At 31.8% G+C, this 19,109-nt stretch overlaps 1 protein-coding gene and 2 long non-coding RNA genes across 6 annotated transcripts; all 3 read right to left on the bottom strand.

Moving 5' to 3' along the window:
- Nucleotides 1–3,774: 3,774 nt before the first annotated feature.
- Nucleotides 3,775–5,677, bottom strand: LOC105797187 (oxysterol-binding protein-related protein 1C). Its single transcript, XM_052628118.1, has 2 exons — nucleotides 4,981–5,677; nucleotides 3,775–4,901 (listed from the first exon to the last, which is right to left on the bottom strand). The coding sequence occupies exons 1-2, from the start codon at nucleotides 5,329–5,331 to the stop codon at nucleotides 4,494–4,496; spliced, it is 759 nt and encodes a 252-aa protein (XP_052484078.1). The 5' UTR covers nucleotides 5,332–5,677; the 3' UTR covers nucleotides 3,775–4,493.
- Nucleotides 5,678–6,484: 807 nt separating this feature from the next.
- On the bottom strand, nucleotides 6,485–7,397 carry LOC128039754 (uncharacterized). The gene is made up of 2 exons (XR_008194289.1): nucleotides 7,101–7,397; nucleotides 6,485–6,814 (listed from the first exon to the last, which is right to left on the bottom strand). It is a non-coding gene; the product is annotated as an uncharacterized LOC128039754 (long non-coding RNA).
- Nucleotides 7,398–11,383: 3,986 nt separating this feature from the next.
- LOC105797188 (uncharacterized) lies at nucleotides 11,384–17,169 on the bottom strand. 4 transcript variants are annotated; one of them, XR_001134671.2, is made up of 7 exons: nucleotides 16,929–17,169; nucleotides 16,372–16,745; nucleotides 15,845–15,986; nucleotides 15,581–15,691; nucleotides 15,355–15,471; nucleotides 11,824–12,210; nucleotides 11,384–11,721 (listed from the first exon to the last, which is right to left on the bottom strand). It is a non-coding gene; the product is annotated as an uncharacterized LOC105797188 (long non-coding RNA). The 4 variants fall into 4 exon arrangements; XR_001134673.2 differs by lacking the exon at nucleotides 11,824–12,210 and having other exon boundaries at nucleotides 15,365–15,471; nucleotides 16,929–17,157; XR_001134670.2 differs by lacking the exon at nucleotides 11,824–12,210 and having other exon boundaries at nucleotides 16,929–17,156.
- Between the last annotated feature and the right edge of the window lie 1,940 nt (nucleotides 17,170–19,109).

The following is a 19,109-nucleotide window of genomic DNA, read 5'->3' as shown; positions in this document are numbered from 1 at the left end:
ACTCCGAAGTAAAGCCGTGTTTTCTTCTATTGTAGGCACCAAATCAACATTCTCGAACATGAAGAAACTATAAGCGGGGTTCCAAAACTGGGCGAGAGCCCGAAACAGACATTTGTCTACCTTCATATCAAGCAAATAAGGTAAATCCCCATAATTTGAAAAAAATAACTGTCTAACCTCGTTATTCCACTGATCCCAAATCTCCTTCAACTTTTGCAAGTCGTTCTGGGTTACGCTAACACGGGTGAAGTCCCATAATTCTGATACGTATCTCTCGGCCAAGCTATCACCTTTTTGGCCCGGGTATAAAAGGTCCAAACTACAACAAGCCTATATGGCCCAAACCCGAAATACAGAAGCCCAAAATACCAGCCCAGTGGCCCAAAACAATGTTAGAAACCCCTAGGGTTTCTGGGGTAAACATTTGTGCTGCATCCAAGCCCCCGCATGAGTCGCACGCCTTCACCTGCACAGCAAGAAAGGAAACATTATATGGAAAGAAAAATCAAAAGATTGCGAATCAAATCGATGTAAACAGATTTGCTTTCTATGTTATTATTTTATTACGGCTATAAAAAGCCATTTAAAAATATTGTAAAAAAAGATCAATAAAAAAAGGCAGCATTTCACAAAAAGAGCAACTGAAAACACCAACAGAGAATCAATCATAAACACGAAGGTTGATACTTTTGCTTCGTTTTATATATGTTTTCTTTTATCTTTTACATACAAAAATAAAATAAAATAAAGGCGAAGAAACTTACCCCCATTCGATTTCGAACGCATTGGGACAAATAGAGATCGTCTCCACTCGACACCAAAAGCCGAAGGGTTTCACGGGGTTTTGGGGTGTTTTTGTTTATTTTTTGAAGGGGTCGAACTCAGATCTGGGCTTGGAAGGGTCGAGAGAGCCGAAATGGTCGTTTTCCCTTTTTTCGGCCACCGCAGACAGCGATGCCGTCTCCAGAGAGCGGCGGCCGGCGCGGTGGCCGACGATCGGCCGATGCCCGGACCCTGGCCGGACGAACTAGGGGGGAGAGCTTTTTTTGAAAGGATTTGTTTTTTTTTTAAATATGCTTAAAATGAATTTTTTTGGAAAGTTAGGGGCTTATATAGGGTACCAAAACGGTGCCGTTTTGGAGATGCCCCATAAGTCCAAAACGGCGTCGTTTTAGGGAGGCCGACCTGAAATCGACCCGACCCAGCCTAGGATCTGCGTGTTTTTATGCGGAGGGGTAAATTGCGCATTTATCCCCTGCGCCTTTTAATGTTTTTACAATTTGGTTTATTTTATTTTTTAAAAATTTACCTCATTACTTTATTTTTGTTTTCAATTTGGTCCGATTTGAACGACGCCGTTTAGAGGAGAAGGGAAAATTTCCTTTCCAGCCCCTCTGCATTATTGGTGTGTTCAATATGGTCCTTTAGATCTCACTTATTTGCGAATTTGCCCCAGATTTTTATCTACAGTTCAATTTAGTGTTTTTTTTATATTTTTTAAATTAATTAATTTCAATAATGTAATTATTATTTTTTATATATATGTAATTTTTTAATCTATATATATGTATATATATATATATATTTTATATATGTACATGTAAATATATTTATATATTTTTAATAAATATTTTTATATTTATATATATATATACGTATATATCTATGTTTTTATTTTCAAAATGCATTATGTATTTTGTTTATATAAATTTTATAATCCAAAATTTTATATGTAAATCATATGTTTTTTATTCTTCATAATTTCAATGTATATATATTATGTACATTTTATTCTTTATATTTTGTTTATTTCCTTCATTTGTTTATTGATTTATATTTTCATTTATATTTTAAAAGAATGTTTTTTTATTTTGCTCATTTATTTGATACTTTGTATGTCATTGATTTTATTTATTTATTTATTTATTTGTTTGTTTGTTTATATTATTTCTATACCATTGTTGTAGTTATTATTGTTATTTGTTAAAGCGACATTTATTCATGCATCAAAGATAGCATTACATCATTTTTTTACTCGAATTTAAAAAAATAGAAAACTTTCAAAATTGAGATAATACTCGTATTTAGGATTTTCAAGAAAATTGAGCCCTAACGTATTGGGTTCCAATTTTCTTCGTTTAATCTAATAATCGAGAATGCTCTTTAATCAAAAATAAAATGAAAAGCTTGTTGTCGAGAATTTAATATGTTGTGTCCTAATGCATTGGATGTGACGTATTGATTTCTCGAGACAAAGATTTTTTTTTTTAAAATTAATAAAGGAAATATTCAAAGTTTAGGATTTTGAGAAATTGTGCCCTAATGTATTGGGCTGCGATTTCTTCATAAATTTTAAACAATTGAATATTCTTTTAAATTTTATAACACAAGTCTTTTGGACAAACTCATTTTTGAAGAAATAAAATGTTGTGCCCTAACGCATTGGGTGTGACATTTCTTCTCCTAAATGAGAGAGTCTTAATAAATAACTTGATTTAATTAGGGATCGTATTTTTTAACTCTCGACATTAAGACATTAATTAATCAACTTGGTACCAATTTTTGGGCGTTACGAGGGTGCTAACCCTTCCTCGTGAGTAACTGACTCCCGAACCTATTTTCTCAAAATTCGTAGACCAAAATAGTTTTTAAGGTGAGCCGATCACACCTCAATAAAAGATCGGTGGCGACTTAAATTTTTTATTTTTTAAATCAATAACTAATTTTTGTTTTTTCAAAATAAAAATGGTTTCGACAATAGGTATACATATATATATAAATGAATAAAATATATATTTATAATATTTTGTTTAAAAAAATACTCATATATATAACATAGAAGATGCATGTATACTTGTATTGTAAAATATAACGTAAAAGATAAACATATTTGTGTATATGTATTATAAAATGTAAATAGATATATATGTATATAAAAATTATGAAAATAAAATATAAAATATATATATGTATAAAAATATATACATGTATTTATAAAGTCTAAAATATATACATATATTTTAAAATATATGCATATATATGTTATAAAAAATATACGTGTGTATATGTATAGAAATAATAATGATAATAATAACAATAATAATAATGCAATATAACAGTATTGATGATATTAAAATATAAAAAAATCTAAAATGACAGACTAAGGATTAAAATTAAAATAAACGAAAATTCAGGGGCAAATCTGAAACAAACAAAACGCAAATGGATCAATTAGAACACGCAATTAACAGTGGAGGATCAAAAGAGAAATTAATCTCGTTCTCCAAAACACTGCGCTGCAACCGATTTGAAATAAAAATAAAATGTGTAGAAAAATTTAAACACATGGCAAGAACAGGGGGACCAATTGCGAAAATATCCCCGCTAGCGAAAACACGCGGGTCACCTAGGCGGGTCGGGTCACACACGCGGGTATAAGCCTATACGGCGCCGTTTTGGCCACTGGAATCAAGGCTCGAAACGACGCCGTTTTGATCCTTTATAAAACCCAATTTTTTTTTGAAATTGTCATTTTCTGTTACTCTTTAAAAGCAAATCAACCCTAGCCTGATCTGCTAGGGTTTCAAATCCCTTTGGCCGCCGCCGCCAGTCCTCCTTCGTCACCGATGCAATCCCACTGCAAAAGTGGTCAAGGCTGCACGACGCTTGGCTTACAACGGTAAAGACTCCTCTACTTTTTCCTTTCTTTTTGCACACAATTTAAAACAGAGAATCAAAGAAAAAAATGGAAAATAAAACACAAAGAAAATCACCTTTCAAAAAATTTCTTATTTTTGCTCCAATTTTTTTTTTTATATATTTTCTCAATAATCTTCTGATACAAAAACGTAACCCCTCTCCTCTCGATTTCTTCTTTTTTTCTCTTAATTTTCGTAACCCCTTTACAAAAAAACAATTGGCTTTATATAGCCAAATCTTTACAGAGAAAGCAAAATAATAATCTTTTTACAATTTTTGCTATATTTTTGGTCATTCTAGTGTTGTTCGTGGTTCGTTTGCAGGGAAAACGTGCATGGTTGGTGCGGGGCGACATGTGCGACGTGCGGGGCGACGTTGAGGCGGTTGCTGCGGGGGTGGTTACTGCGGCGCCAATTTGCTGTCACTGCTAGGTTTTTTTTTGGCTCCGTTATGGGTTTGGGCCATTAGGGTTAGGTCTAGGTGGGCTTGGGTGTAATTTGGGTTTTGGGCTAGGTTTAGTTTTAATTTACTTTAGTTTGGTGTTTATGGCTTTGGGCCCCGGGCAATAATTGGGTATTACAACAATAACATCTATACAACATCTATACCGATAATTTTTCCTCTCATGTTCATTCAAAAACTTCAGAAAAGGGAAAAAAAACAAAAAATCAAACCTAAATTAACACCAATTTAATATAATGTGACATATTTACCTGTTTTATTGAATTTTTTTAAAAAAATATCAATAATCTGAAAATATAATTTTTGATTAGTGAATCGAAGTAAATGTTGGATCAGTTTTTGAAAATTGAATGTTTTTTTCTCATTTTCATAACATATACCTCTAATTGTTGCAAGATGTCGATGAGTAGCCATTGTTTCTGTTTAAGCAATACGAGCTGCTTCTGCAACGTGGCGAATTCGTTCCTCATGATCTGTTCGCTATCTTCGATTGTCGCTGAGTCTAACCCTTCCTGCACCAGCCGTTGCCTCAACTTCTCGGTTGAAATCGCCACTTTGGCCACCATCGGCGCCACTATCTTACTATGGAACACCCTATGGAACATATCCTTAACAGCCTGAAGCGCCTCCATCCACGCTTCTCGATCGTCCTGCGACTCGGCTCGTAAATGAAGCATCTTCGTTCCGGTAAAGATTGAGAATCTCTTATCGTGTGATTTGCTTTGCCTGAAAGTAGAAACCTGAGACAAAAAATAAAATCAATAACTCAAAAATCAAAATCATTTTCGTTTATTTTAAACCTTTTTTCTTGACTTTGACCTCTAGATGGACTTCACCGAAGGGTTTGCGATTGGTTAGCGAATTATTTGAAAAGGAATCGCGATGGCGGGAGATAATACGGCGAGATTTTTCGCCGATAACTTTGCATCCTTTTTCTGTTTCTTGGCTAACAAGGATCTTATCAGGTCCGTCGATTTTATAATACGATAAAACTCCGTCTTGCAAAACGAACCATCTCGGTTTCCATCCTTTCCCGTAATTCACCCATTTGTAAAGCATTCCCGATATCCCATTCCCTACGATGTCGTTTATCTTCAGATCCACTTGCAGCGGAGGGATCGGATCATCCGTTCCCTCTTCTCCCAAAGGTTTCTCGTTTCTCTGGCTCATCCGATCTAAATCCACGCTATCACAAAATAGGACGCTGATGTCGACGATAGTTTTAAGCCAACTGGCCGTCGACCGGTCGGAGAGGAGAAGTAGTTATTAGAGGAGGACAGGGGAATGATCCAATACGGTGGAAGCACAGCAAAAAAGATGCTTTGGAAGATTTAGAGAAAAGGTGATGCGGCGACGGAGCAGGGCGGTTGGCGGGATTGTTTTAAATTGGGTTTGCTTGGTAAGCAGTTGGATTGGCGCTTTGGGAAAGAGAAGAAAGAGAGGAGATGGTTACTTCCACAATGCTTTTGTTTTTGTGGGGAGAATACCTTGCGGAGACGGTTACTGAATTATATTAAAAAACAATAGACGAAATGAAGGGATAACTGCCAGAAGATCGGTGGAGTAAGAGGAGAGGAAAAATACTAAAATCATTTAGTATTTTCTTAAAATTTAACTAATAATGTGAAAATAAATTTAACCATATTATTTCATAAAAAAATGTTATATTGTAGAAATTGTATTATAATATTGTACATTATAAAATTTTAAAATAATATATGAATAACGGATACCTTTTTACAAATTTATAATAATAGCAATACATCAACAAAAATATGTTAATTTAATTGTTTGTGCGAATAAGACTTGAAAGAAAAAAAGAGATTGAGAATGTGGATATTATATTTTTAATATTTAAGAAATTAAACTGCACAATTTTTAATTTATATTAAATACTATGGGGTGTCAATGTAAAATTGATACTTTAATTTATGTCAAATTGTAATTAGAATAAAATAAGGAGGACCAACATAGTAAAACAAGAAGATGGAAGACCCTCTAAGAATAACTCAAAATAGCGGAGGGGTTAAAGTAGCAATTACTCCACCCGCTTTAACTACAAATAGTCTCTTATTTTCTTTTTCTTTCATTTCACTTGTATAGAGGGTAAACATAGTAAATACTTTATTGATTTCCAATACCATGTTAATTAAAATAATAAGGTAAAATATATATCTTTGATTTCACACATTTTTTTATATATATCTAAAAATATTTGTACTTAAAACAATAAGGTAAGTAAATATGAAGGGTAATTAAAGCATATCTATTATAAATTTAGTAATAAAAATTTTAATTAAATTAAATCCGAATGCTTTGCATGTATTCTTAAAGTAATGAATATTTATGCTCGGTTAATTAGTTTTTACATATATTTATGAAAATTTTATTAAACTCTTATCTATCCCAAAAATTATGTTTGTAATTGTAATACCCAATTATTGCCCGGGCCCAACTAAGCCTAAGGCCCAAACCCATTACAAGCCCAAGTCATTAACCCAAATCCCTAGCCTAACTAGCAGAGAGCCTCGACGCCACCATCGCCCCATGCCGCAACTGCCCACGTTCTTCCCTCGCAACAACATCCCACGTCTCAGCAACCTCCAGCGCCGTGCATGCCCCACGTCGCAGCAATTCCCATACACGCATGTACCTGCAATAAAAAGAACCGCGAGCAGAAAGCAAAATGGGGGGAATAGCAAGTTGTGAAAAAGATTTAGGGGGGCTATATAAAAGGGAAATCGAATCTGTAAAAGGGGGTTTAGAAATTTTTTGGTATTGAAATCAAAAAGAAAATATACAGAAAAATAGTTTTGAAGGTAGAATTTTGTTTTATTTTTCTCTGTTCTTTTACTGCCTTTTTTTTAAGTTATTTTGGTTCTTTTCTTTTTATTTCTTAAAAACAAAACACGAAAAGGGTGAGGGGGAGGAGGACTTACCGTCGAGAGATTCGTTGGGCGCTCTCGTTAGCCGTTATCTGGTCGGAAAAGGGAGGAGATTGGAACGGCAGAGGAGGGGTTTTGAGAGGAGTTGTGGCAGAGAAAGGGAATGGCCTTAGGGTTTTAAAATGGGATTTTATTAGGGTTCAAAAGGGGCCATTTGCGCGATTGGTCCTTTTCTTTTTGGGGTTGTTTAAATTAAATTTATTATTTCCTTTAAATTTTACTGCATGTTTTATAATTGTTTTAAATTGGTCCAATGCTGCGCAACATTGTAGGTTTGGGTAAATTTCTCGTTCAGTCCTCCCCCTGTTGTGCGTGTTTTAATTTACTCCCTTTCATGTTATTTTGTAATTAGCTTTTTAAATTCTGTTTTTTTTAATTTAATCCTTAATTTATTATTTTTAGTTTTTATTATATTGTCAATATGGTTCATTTACGTTATTATTACTGTATGGTTATTAGTTCATTATTATATGTTATATTATTATTATATTTGTTTATATGCGCATATGCCTCTTAATATACATATATATACCTTTTAAAACGTTTTAAATATATACTACATACATATCATATATTTTATTATTATTTTATTTTTCTTAGCTTTATATTCATATGTATGCGTATATATTTTATAATATTTATATTTTTTTATATCTTATGATCCAAAATAAATATTTTTATAATATGTATACACATATACTTACGTTATTCCATATTTTTATAAATATATATCCGTTAAATATATATATATATATATATATACATACATATGTCAATATTTTTATAATTACTAAATATTATGCTTATATTTTAGTTTTTATAAACTTTATATATATATATATTTATTTATTTATTATGTTTATTATTTTGTATACATGAATATATATGCATCAATATTTTGTCATACTTTAAAAATAAATATTTTGATTTTATCAAAACATTAAATTTATTTTTATGATTCAAAGGTTTTGAAAATAAAAAACGATATTCAAAGTTAGGGATTCTCGAGGAAAATTGAGCCCTAACGTATTGGGTTCCGATTTTCTTTGTTAATTCCAAATAACCGAGAATATTAGTTATTTAAAATATATAAATAAAAATTATTTTCGGGAATTCAATATGTTATGTCCTAACGCATTGGGCATGACATATTGATTTCTCGAAATGAGGATTTTCTTTAAATTTTTTTTTTAAAAGGTGATATTCAAAATTCGGGGATTTTGAGAAATTGTACCCTAACGTATTGGGTCTCAATTTTTTCGCATGACTTGAATAATTGATTATCCTTTTCGGATTTCAACATTTGAGTTTAACAAAATCTTTTTAATTTTCGACACCAAGACATTAAATAATCAATTTGGTACCGATTTTTTGGGCGTTACTAGGTGCTAACCTTCCTCGTATGTGAATCGACTCCGAACCCATTTTCTCAAATTTCGTAGACCAAATTTGTTTTTAAGGTGAGCTAGTCACACCTAAATCATGGATCGGTGGCGACTCCAATTTTTGTTTTTTTTCGATAACCAAATTTTTGTTTAAAAATGGTTTCGACAGTAATAATAATGAAACTAAGAAAATAAACTTATTTGTCGATTGAGTCATAATTCGATTGATATGGATATTGTTATCAATTCAGGAGGATGTGGATTTGAGTGCGTTGAAACTTATATCCTCATATTTATGTGTTGGGGAGGGACTATAGATGATTTTAAGCATTATGTCAAAAATATCATATATGATTAGAACCGAAATTATTTTTTAAAAAAATTTAACAACGTATCCATTGACAGTAACTCAATAATAAATTACCTTTGCCAGTATTCTAATTGGTATTTATAGCTGATTTTATCACTTTTAATTGAAATCTATTTTAAATTACTTTTAAAATATTTCTTATATAAAAAGCATTATTGATATAAAATAAATTAATTTTACAGTTTAGGTTCAACAATTAATCATTTTCAATTTTTTTTCAATGATCTAAATGTTTTTAATTACCTAAATCATTTTCAAAAGAAAAAACCCCTAAAATATATATATATTTTAAAAAACTAAAATGTTTGGCTGTAAAGAATTATTCAAAACAAATTTGTAAAGATAAAAGATTGACATTTAAATTTAAAAATTCTCTTTTATCTATTAAAAAGAATTGGCCATTTCCTTTTAGGATTTTTCCTCTTGTTCAAATACATATATGGAAATATCAACTACGGAAAAGTAAAAATAACAATGTAAATAGAAAAAAATAATGAATTGAAATTTAGCCGAATTTCTAATTTAATATATAAAAATTATAAGAAAAGAATAAAAATAACTATGAAAGGAGTATTTATCTAATTTAAAAAAGCATTTAAGGAGTAATTTAAAAATTAAATTAACATTTTAATGGGAAATATATATATATCAAAATATATTTTAAAATTAAATATTTTGAAAGGATAATCTGGTTAGAAAATATAAAATAACTTTTTAAAATTATAGAAATTAAACGGATTATGAACAATTAAATAAATTATTTAAAATATAAAAGAGAGATATATGACGTGTGGTAATATGGATTTGTATACCTTATTATATTATATTAGCAGTCAAATTAAAACCCAATAAATAAACAAATATATAATTTTAAATAAATAAGCAAGAGTAGAGTTTTATAATATAAATCCATTTATTTAAACTCAATTCTTTTAAGTCAAAATTTTATGATATATTTTAGTTGAATAAAATTTATATTATTTAAGATAAGCGAGCAACATATTCAACCATCAATGTTAATTAAAATAACCATTTTTTTGGAGTGATTAGCTAATAATAATAGACGTATTTATGATTTTATTTTCAGAGATATTTTATTTGCATTAAGGCTTTTAAAATTTTAAAAAATTATTTATTTAGATAACTATATTGAAATTTTTAAAATGAAATTTCGGTAGCTTAATTTTTTTATAAATTCCACTTAAGAAAGTGGTTTTACAAAATCCATTGTAATTGTACTTGGTTTTATACACATGGTCTCATGATATGATAAAACTTCAAAAATTATTTTATTCAATTTTAATATATATTTTAGAACTTTTTAAAATTTATTTTAAATTTTTACAAATATAATTATGTCCATTTGACTATTTTTATACTATTTATTTTAATATAATATTCTTTTATAATTATTTTTTAATTTATACAGTTCCAATATGATTTCTTTTCTAAGTCACTTATTTATCCAATCAAAGCAATTCAAATGCAAATATTTTAAATTGATAAATTTTGAAATGTTAACATTTTAATAATCTCAAAATTTTAAAATTCTTTATCCAAACACACTTTAACTTTTGATTAATTATATCAAAAGGCAAATTATAATCACTACAAAGAAAGGCCAGACAATTCTAAGTATGGTACAATTATACAAAATAAATTCAACACAAGAAAATAATATAATATATTTATTAAAAATTCACATAAAATTAATTATTATTTTGGTTACAATGGTAAAGTTAATTGTTTATCATACATGGTGCTCTAGATTCAAATCTTAATCTCATCAAATTTCTATTGATTTATTATATAAAAGACTAAAAACACCATATAAAATATAATTTAATTTGTATATGAGAATGTATTTTAATATTTTATAATTGAGCTAATACCTGGTTGACATGTGACACAAACTCAATAAAACACTAAAATAAGTATAGATATAAATATCTCAACTTTCATATGGTATTAGTATAGCCAAGGCTTAATTGGAGTAGTGGTTAGAACTTTTGTCTAGCACCTAGATGACACGGGTCAAAACCCTTTCATCTCCTTCCCCCTCTCGTAATATTGTATGATCAAAAAGAGAAAAAGAATAGTTAATGTAAATTAAAACTTATATATAAACATAAAATATCTTAAATATAAATATGATTATGATGGTTAAAGTTTACCATAAGTCTCCATAAAATTCATTTTAGTCTTTCTACCATTAAAAGGAACATTTACCATTTTGGAATGGTGTGGCTTAACTATGGTTGGTATGACATTAAATTGAATTAAAAAAGCTAAACAACAATTTTGAAGAAGTAGAGGTAAGAAATTGATTTTGCTTTTATTCCGAATTATTTTTGGTTCTATTGTTTTTTTTTACATAATGTTGTGTTTAAATTATTTGCAATTTGGTCCACATCATTCACTACTAAGTCAAGTCATTATTGATATTTTTAATGTGATTTAATGACAAGTTAAGGCTAACGTGAAATGTTAGAATGGTGCGATGGATAATGTGAAAATACATGAAATGGGCAGACTTAGTAAGTGTTTAGTATTCGAAGACGATAGAAACAAAATAACTTTACATTATTTTACATGTTTACAAGTCTGCTCTCTGAGTAGCACGTCTATTGTCTAGCTAGTCTAGGGTTTCACAATTGGTTCATTTCATTGAAGCAATTTTCTACCGCCTAAACCTTTTTATCTTGCAATATTGATTTGTCAACAGATTTTCTTCTTGTTTTTGTTCTCTCACCGCCGTAGAAGTTTTATTTTTCACGATTGCCTACTTCTCTCATTTTGCTCGCGGTCAACGCTAGATTTGGACATCTTTCTTCTAGGTTGTGAACGCAAAATATTAATACTGCACAAAGTCAAAATTTTGGTTAGGGCAAGACAGAGATGGCACTAATGGAGTAAGACCTAATTGATTTGAGTCTTGATGAGGAAGAAGACGAGGGCATACAGTTTGAGACGGAGGCTAAACCACAGAAATCGCTGTATGATTTATGTTTGGTGGGTTGCTGTCTTACAGCAAGTGTGGTACATTTTCTAGCACTAAAAAACACGATGGCCAATTTATGGCATCCATTGGTGGGAATACAGATTTCTGACCTAGGAGAAAAACGTTATCTATTTAGATTCTTTTATGAGGTTGATGTGGAGCGAGTGATAAGTGGAACGCCTTGGACCTTTAACAACCATCTTCTTCTATTTCATAGGCTACAAGTTGGGGAAGATCCGAACTTAATTTCGTTGGCATACTCTGATTTTTAGGTGCAGGTACATGATTTTCCACCGGGATATTTTTCGGATTGTGGCTCAGCAATTAGGAGATTTTATGGGCAAATTTCTGGAACATGATACAAAACAAGTTAAGGCCATAGGAATTTTATGCGCATTAGGGTTCAAATAGATATAAGGAAGGCGTTAAAGAGGAAGAAAAAAAATCATAATTCCCCAATCAGATCCGGTCTATGTGAAATTTAGATATGAAAAATTATCCTTATTTTGTTTCCTTTGTGGAGTTTTGGGGCATGGTGATAGGTTTTGCCAAAAAAGGATAAATTTAGGATTAAGAGAAGTGGAATATGCTTGGGATGCTTCGTTGAGGGCACAACCAAAGAGAGTTATTGTTACACCAAGCGTGTGGATAAAGGAGGATAATTTGGGAAGGCATTTTGGGAAAGTTTGTAGTAAGGAAGAGATGTGGAATAATGACAAAAGGTTAAGCAGTTTCAATGGATATCAAGATATGAGGTTGATTAACCAAACTTGGGGAATTAACTTAGAGGGTAGTTGGAGGCAAGATAAAGGGAAATGAGTGATTTGTCTCAATGAGGGGGAAAATGAGGATATGGAGGAGGAAAATAAGGAGGTACCGCTAGAAAATAGTAAAAGGAAGAAACGACACAGATCGGATGGTCAAGCTCGAAGAAGATGCACGTATGGAGGGAGTGGACAAGGTGAACAACGACGAATAACCAGCATAAAACAAATATCGGTGGCTGCCAATAGGCAAACCGATTGGACATAATGAAAATCCTAAGTTGGAACGTCCGTGGATTGGAGAGTCCATAGAGCGTTAGAAGACTTCAGCATATGCTGAACTTGTATAATCCCTAGGTTGTCTTCTTTATGGAGACTAAAATAGACAATTTTCGAATGGAAAAAGTAAGATGACAGTGTGGTTTTTTCTATGGTATTGATGTCCCGATAATTGAAACTAAGGGTGGTCTAAGTCTCGGTTGGAGAAGTGAGGTATCAGTAATTTTAAGGAGCTTTTTCAATAATCATATAGATGTGAACATTGAGGATACTGAAGTTAGGGCAACTTGGAGGTTGATTGGATTTTATGGGGCTCCGGAGGCGTGGGGAAGAAGTGAGGCATAAGATAGTTTGAGGAGACTAGGTTGTGAGCAGATAATGCCATGGCTAGTTTGCGGAGATTTTAATGAGATTTTTTTTTCTTTTGAAAAAGGAGGATTGCCACGAGATGAAGGGTGAATGAAAGAGTTTAGGTCAGTTCTGAGTAATTGCCAATTAAAGGATGTGGGATATGTTGGTAGGTGGTTTACATGGGAATGATGAAACCTCCTCGAAACAAATATTAGAGAACATCTTGATAGATGGATGGCTAATAAGGTATGGATTTACCTTTTCCCTGAATATACAAGCTAACATTTGTCTCATTCTTTTTATGACCATTGTCCGTTGTTTTTAAAACCAAAACAAAGGGAATTAGTAAAAGGAGGGAAAGATTCAAATTCGAGGCATGGTAGACCATGGAGATGTCTTGCGAAGAGGAAGTCAAGAGACTATGGATGATAAGTAGAGGTGGGGTGGTAGAGAAACTAGACGCTGTAGGAAAAGGTTTGCATAGATGGACAATAGGGATCAAAAAATCTAGAAAGGGATTATTGAAAAAATTACTGGCCCGAATTGAGGAATTGGATGGCATGGATAGGACGGATAAAAATATGGTAAAATTAATTAATGTCAAAATTCACTTAAATTTGGAAATTGAAAAGGAAGAGAAGTACTAGCTAAAAGAAAGATATAAAAATAAAAAATTCTTCTATAACTGTGTGTCTCAAGGAAGAAGAGCGAACCAAGTTGAAGAACTAGAGGATGAACATGGGCAAATAACTTCAGACAGGAAGGTGATGGCAGAAGTGGCAAAAAGATATTTCGAAAATTTATTTGCTTTAGGAGGAATTAACAATGTTAAATATATTATCAAGGATTGATGTGTACGTTTTGGAGGACATGAAAAAATAATTGACAAAAAAATTCATGAGAGAAGAGATTGCTTCTGCTATTGAAAGTATGGGACCAACAAAAGCCCTCGGGTTTGACAGGTTCCCTGCACTCTTTTTCCAAAAATATTGGCATATTTTTGGGAAAGAGGTCGATGATTTCTGTCTGGATATTCTGAATAATGGTAGCCCAATTGATGAAATTAATTTGACAAATATAGTTCTTATTTCCAAAGTAGCAAGCCCTATAAATCTCAAAAATTTCTGACCTATTAGCCTGTTCACATTAATCTACAAGATTATATCAAAGATGGTTGCTAGTCGATTCCAAAAAGTATTGGATGCTTGCATTGATAAAGCCCAAAGCACTTTTGGGCCAGGAAGACTTATTACAGATAATGTCTTATTAGCTTATGAGTTAATGCATACTCTAAAGTAGAGAAGAATGGGTCAAAATGGAAGCCTAACATTAAAACTAGACATGAGTAAGGCATAAGATAGAGTGGAGTGACTTTTTCTGGAAAAAGTTTTGGAGAAGCTTGGATTTGCGGAGTCTTTTGTGGCACTAATTATGCGATGTGTTTCATTGACAAGTTACTCAGTATGCTTAAACGGTGAGCTAGGAGAAAGATTCAAACCGATGAGAGGGTTGCGCAAGGTGATCCCCTAAGCCCATATTTATTTTTAATTTGTAATGAGGGTTTATCCTCACTAAAAAGGTTAGCAACTCAGGAAGGCTCTATCAAAGGGCTTTTGATAAGTCAATGTCATTTTTTAGTTCGAACATACCAAAGACAAAAAAGGAGCAAATAGAAAATATATTAGACGTGCAAACCTCAAGAAATCTAAAAAAAAAAAAAATACTTGGGGTTACCAAACATGATAGGAAGAGATAAAAAAAGAACTTTCCAGCTCCTTAAAGATAGGATGTTAAGTAAAATTAAAGGATGGAGTACAAGACTTTTGTCGATTGAAGGTAGGGAGGTATTTATAAAAAGTAATATTACAGGCAAAAAATCATGACAAACGTGGCATTCATTGGTGTGAGTGGAGAAATCTTAGGGAGCTTAAAGAGGATGGAGGGATAAGATTTAGATGCTTATCTAAATTTAATGTAGCAATGCTTGCAAAACAAGGGTGGCGTTTGCTTTGTTATCTAGATTCGTTATTAGCAAAATCATTAAAAGCTAAGTACTATCCCAATTCAGATTTCATGCAAGCTAGTTTGGGGACCTTACCATCCTATACCTGGAGGAGTATATGGTCGGCGAGAGGACTTCTTGAAAAGGGATTATGTTGGCGGATTGGGTCTGGGAATCAGATTCGTATTTAGGATGAGGTGTGGGTTTCGGGTACTGATGAATACAAAATACATTATTCAAATATTGATCATCGCTTTGTTTATGTATCGGATTTAATAGAACAAAATTCAAATCAATGGAAGGAAGAAGTAATAAGAGGTACCTTTCATCCCAAAGATGCCGAAAGGATTTTATGCATTCTCCTCCCTATGGAGTAAGAAGAGGACAAAGTAGTTTGGAGCGGAAAGGCATCAGGGTCGTATACAGTGTGGAGCTGTTACAAAAAATTATTACAAACTGACAGCTCCATAAAATTACATGAAAACTGTAATTTTTAGAAACCCATGTACAGAAAGCTATGGACGGTAGATTTGCCCTCAAAGACAAAAATACTGGTATGGAAAGCTCTAAATAATTTTATACTTACTTTCTATAATCTATACCAGCGAAGACTAGGAAATACAACCAACTGTTCAAGATCTATCAACAGTCCCGAAACAACAGATCATGTTTTTAAAGATTGCCCTTTTGCTGCTGAAGTATGGTCCAGATTGGGAATTAGGTGGACCCTGGAACAAGATCAGTTACAATATAAGGAATGGTTGAAGATGCTCTTCGAAAAAGAATCAAGTCAATAGATAAAAATAATCGTGGACACCATTTGGGGATTATGGATGGCTCGAAATAAATCGGTACATGAGAAAAAGGTACAATCAGAAGCAAGTTTGATCCAGTTTATTACAAAACATATTTGGGAAATAGAATAAGTTAAAAACAGAATATATGTTAGTGCAGTGTGCAAGGAATATTGGAAACCCTCGAGAGATACAAATGTCAAAATTAATTTTGATGTTGCATTTGATAAACAGAATAAAAGGTCATGCACTAGAATCGTGATTCGAGATAAGTCGGGTGTTATTCTAAAATCAATAACCTATAAAAATGACCACATACCGTCAGCATTTGCAACTGAGGCACTTGCATGCGTCCAAGCGATTAGATTTGGGGCAGACTCAGGGTTCTTACGAGTTGAGGTAGAAGGAGATACACTAGCTATTATTAAAAATTTACAAAGTTAAGAAGAGGACAAATTCGAAATAAGTGCTTATATCGCAGACGCAAAAAGAATACGACGAAACTTTGTTACATGTCAGTTTAATTATGCAGGGAGACAAGAAAACACTGTAGCTCATACCCTAACAACAAAAGGACTAAAAGGAAGGGAAGATACTCATCTGATTTCGGGCATTTCCAGTGCGATTGTTAGGGCTGTCGCGACTGACAGATACGGTGAAACAGTAGGCAGCGGAGGAGTCATGCTTTAAAGACTACAAAATAAGGAGAAGATTTTTTAAAAGCTAGCGACACAGATCTGGAAAATGAAGGACAGAGCTATTGCATTCTCAGAACAAGAAACAAAAGGTTAGTGGAAGGTATCTCAGATTCACAGGAACTTAGTTAAACAGTAACCTAAAAAAGCGAGTTAAATCGCTAATATGAAGAAGACGTACCTTCCATCGGAGACATGCAGAAGGGGATGACCATCTTTCGGTGCACTGAAGAGACGAAATGTTTTCAAGGAGAGATGTGCAGAATCTTGTCGCGGGAAAGTAGTATTAAGGTTTTTGTTTTATTTTTCAAATTTTGATTGGTTTTTAGGAATTGGGCTTAGGCAAATTCTAGGTACTAAAATGGGCCTGATTATTTGTAGGGTATTTACTGTTGAAATTTGTTTTTTTTCTTTCACTTCTTTGATTTGAATAAAACACGCAGACCAAGCTTTTATAAAAAAAAAAAGAGACGATAGAAACAAGGGGAAAAGAAATATAAAACAAAGCATATTCATTTTTTTGGTGAAGAAAGCATATTCGTTTTCAAGGAGAATGAAATTCCTCATTTAGTATAAATACTATGTTAAATAATACTAAAATTTCAAAAGAAATATCACTATATGTTTGGTGTTGAAAATTTTGATATTTATTACTCTTGTTATTTATGAATGTACAATCCTACTTTTAAAATATATTATTGCTTTCCTTTTAATATAGGGTTATAATTTTTTCAACTAATAATTTATATTTAATAATTTTTAACAATATTTTATATTTAACATTTTCATTTTTATTAACATAATATATTAAAATATTTGTTGATAGTTTTTCTTCATCATTAAACCATTTTAATTATCAAATATTATTTTAAGAAATTTGTCAATTTACCAACCTTTGGCTAACTCGACACTCCCTTACATTTGCATTTTGATTTTAAAAACTAACAAAATAACATAGATTTAGAATATATATAATTCAAAAGTTTTGTTTAAAAGAGAGTATTGATGTGGAATGATTAATAATATTTTTTTAACTAAATTAAACTTATTGAAAAATGAAGACCTTATATGTCAATAATAAGTTAAGGGTGGTAAATTTTTAAAAGATCATGGGTATTCATAAATATAGTTAAATACAAATGATGAAATTTTGAGCAATCTTTTACCTTTATTCCACAACAATGGCAGTAAAAAGAAGATGAGGATGCTTTTAGTAATCAAGCAAAAAAAAATGTAATTTTTAGTGTTAGATGATGGTTTTATAGGAAACAAAATAGCATAATAAAATGGATATCATAAATGATATTTAAATACCACTTCCAACTGTTTTCTTTTATCCTTTATATTCACACAAAAAGTCATGTGAGTATATTAAAATATCGTACTTACCAAATTAATTATTATTTCGAAATTACATGATATATCAATAATAACTAATATATCATATCAACATCAGGGATTTAAATTGCGGTCACGGCCGCGTTTTCGGTTGCATTACATTTATCGCGGCTGCGGACATAACGGATGCTATTGCGGTCATTACGGGTACCGCGGTCGTGAATTTTAAAAAAAATCCACACAACTTATTGTAAAATATAATAGCGGTTTCAGCAGTAGCGGTTTCGGACGGTGCCGCTACCACTATATAACGGCCGCTATTTCGATAACGGACCGCTATTACATCCCTGATCAACATTAATACTTACATCAAATGGGGTTTAAAATAATTTTTTATACCAGGATAATTCTTGTCGTGTTTTTGTTAGTTCTATGTCTGGTATTTTAGTTATTCTTTTTCAAGTTATGTTTTTCTTCTTTCATGTATATACCTGTATGTCGACATCTACACATGCAAATGTCGGAAAGAATACAATATGTGATAAGCAACCTTTTGATGACACTAAATGTGGACAAGCAAAAGTTTTATTTGACTTCAAATAAGTGGAATATTCAATTCATCAGTGCAATAATAGTAGACTAATGGCTTGTTTGATAAACCATTAAAAACCTTCATTTAATATTGCATTCAAACACGTTGTTAGTTTCTCCTTACCAACATTCAAACCTATACCAACAAGACTTGCAATTGATTTGTAAGGTATATAAGGTTATTGGATCTTTAAAGATAAAAAAAAATGTATATTGTTGAAAATAGGGGGTTGAAAGCAAAAGGAAATTACAATGTTTGAGGTGTGGCTAGCATTGTCCTTAAAGATATTTCATGGATTGTATATTCCCTAGGGTTCAACAAGCACTTTTGTTTCTAAAAGGAAACAAGAAACGAGAAGAACGTATACAAAATACTTAGATAAATAGAAGAGGAAGGGAGAAAGGGAGAAAGGGAAGGATTTCAGAGATGAGT

Source organism: Gossypium raimondii, chromosome 3 (genome assembly GCF_025698545.1).
Source record: "Gossypium raimondii isolate GPD5lz chromosome 3, ASM2569854v1, whole genome shotgun sequence".
In the NCBI taxonomy this organism is placed as follows: Eukaryota; Viridiplantae; Streptophyta; class Magnoliopsida; order Malvales; family Malvaceae; genus Gossypium; species Gossypium raimondii.
The sequence above is the reverse complement of the archived record's forward strand: the minus strand, read 5'-3'. Positions and strand labels throughout refer to the sequence as shown.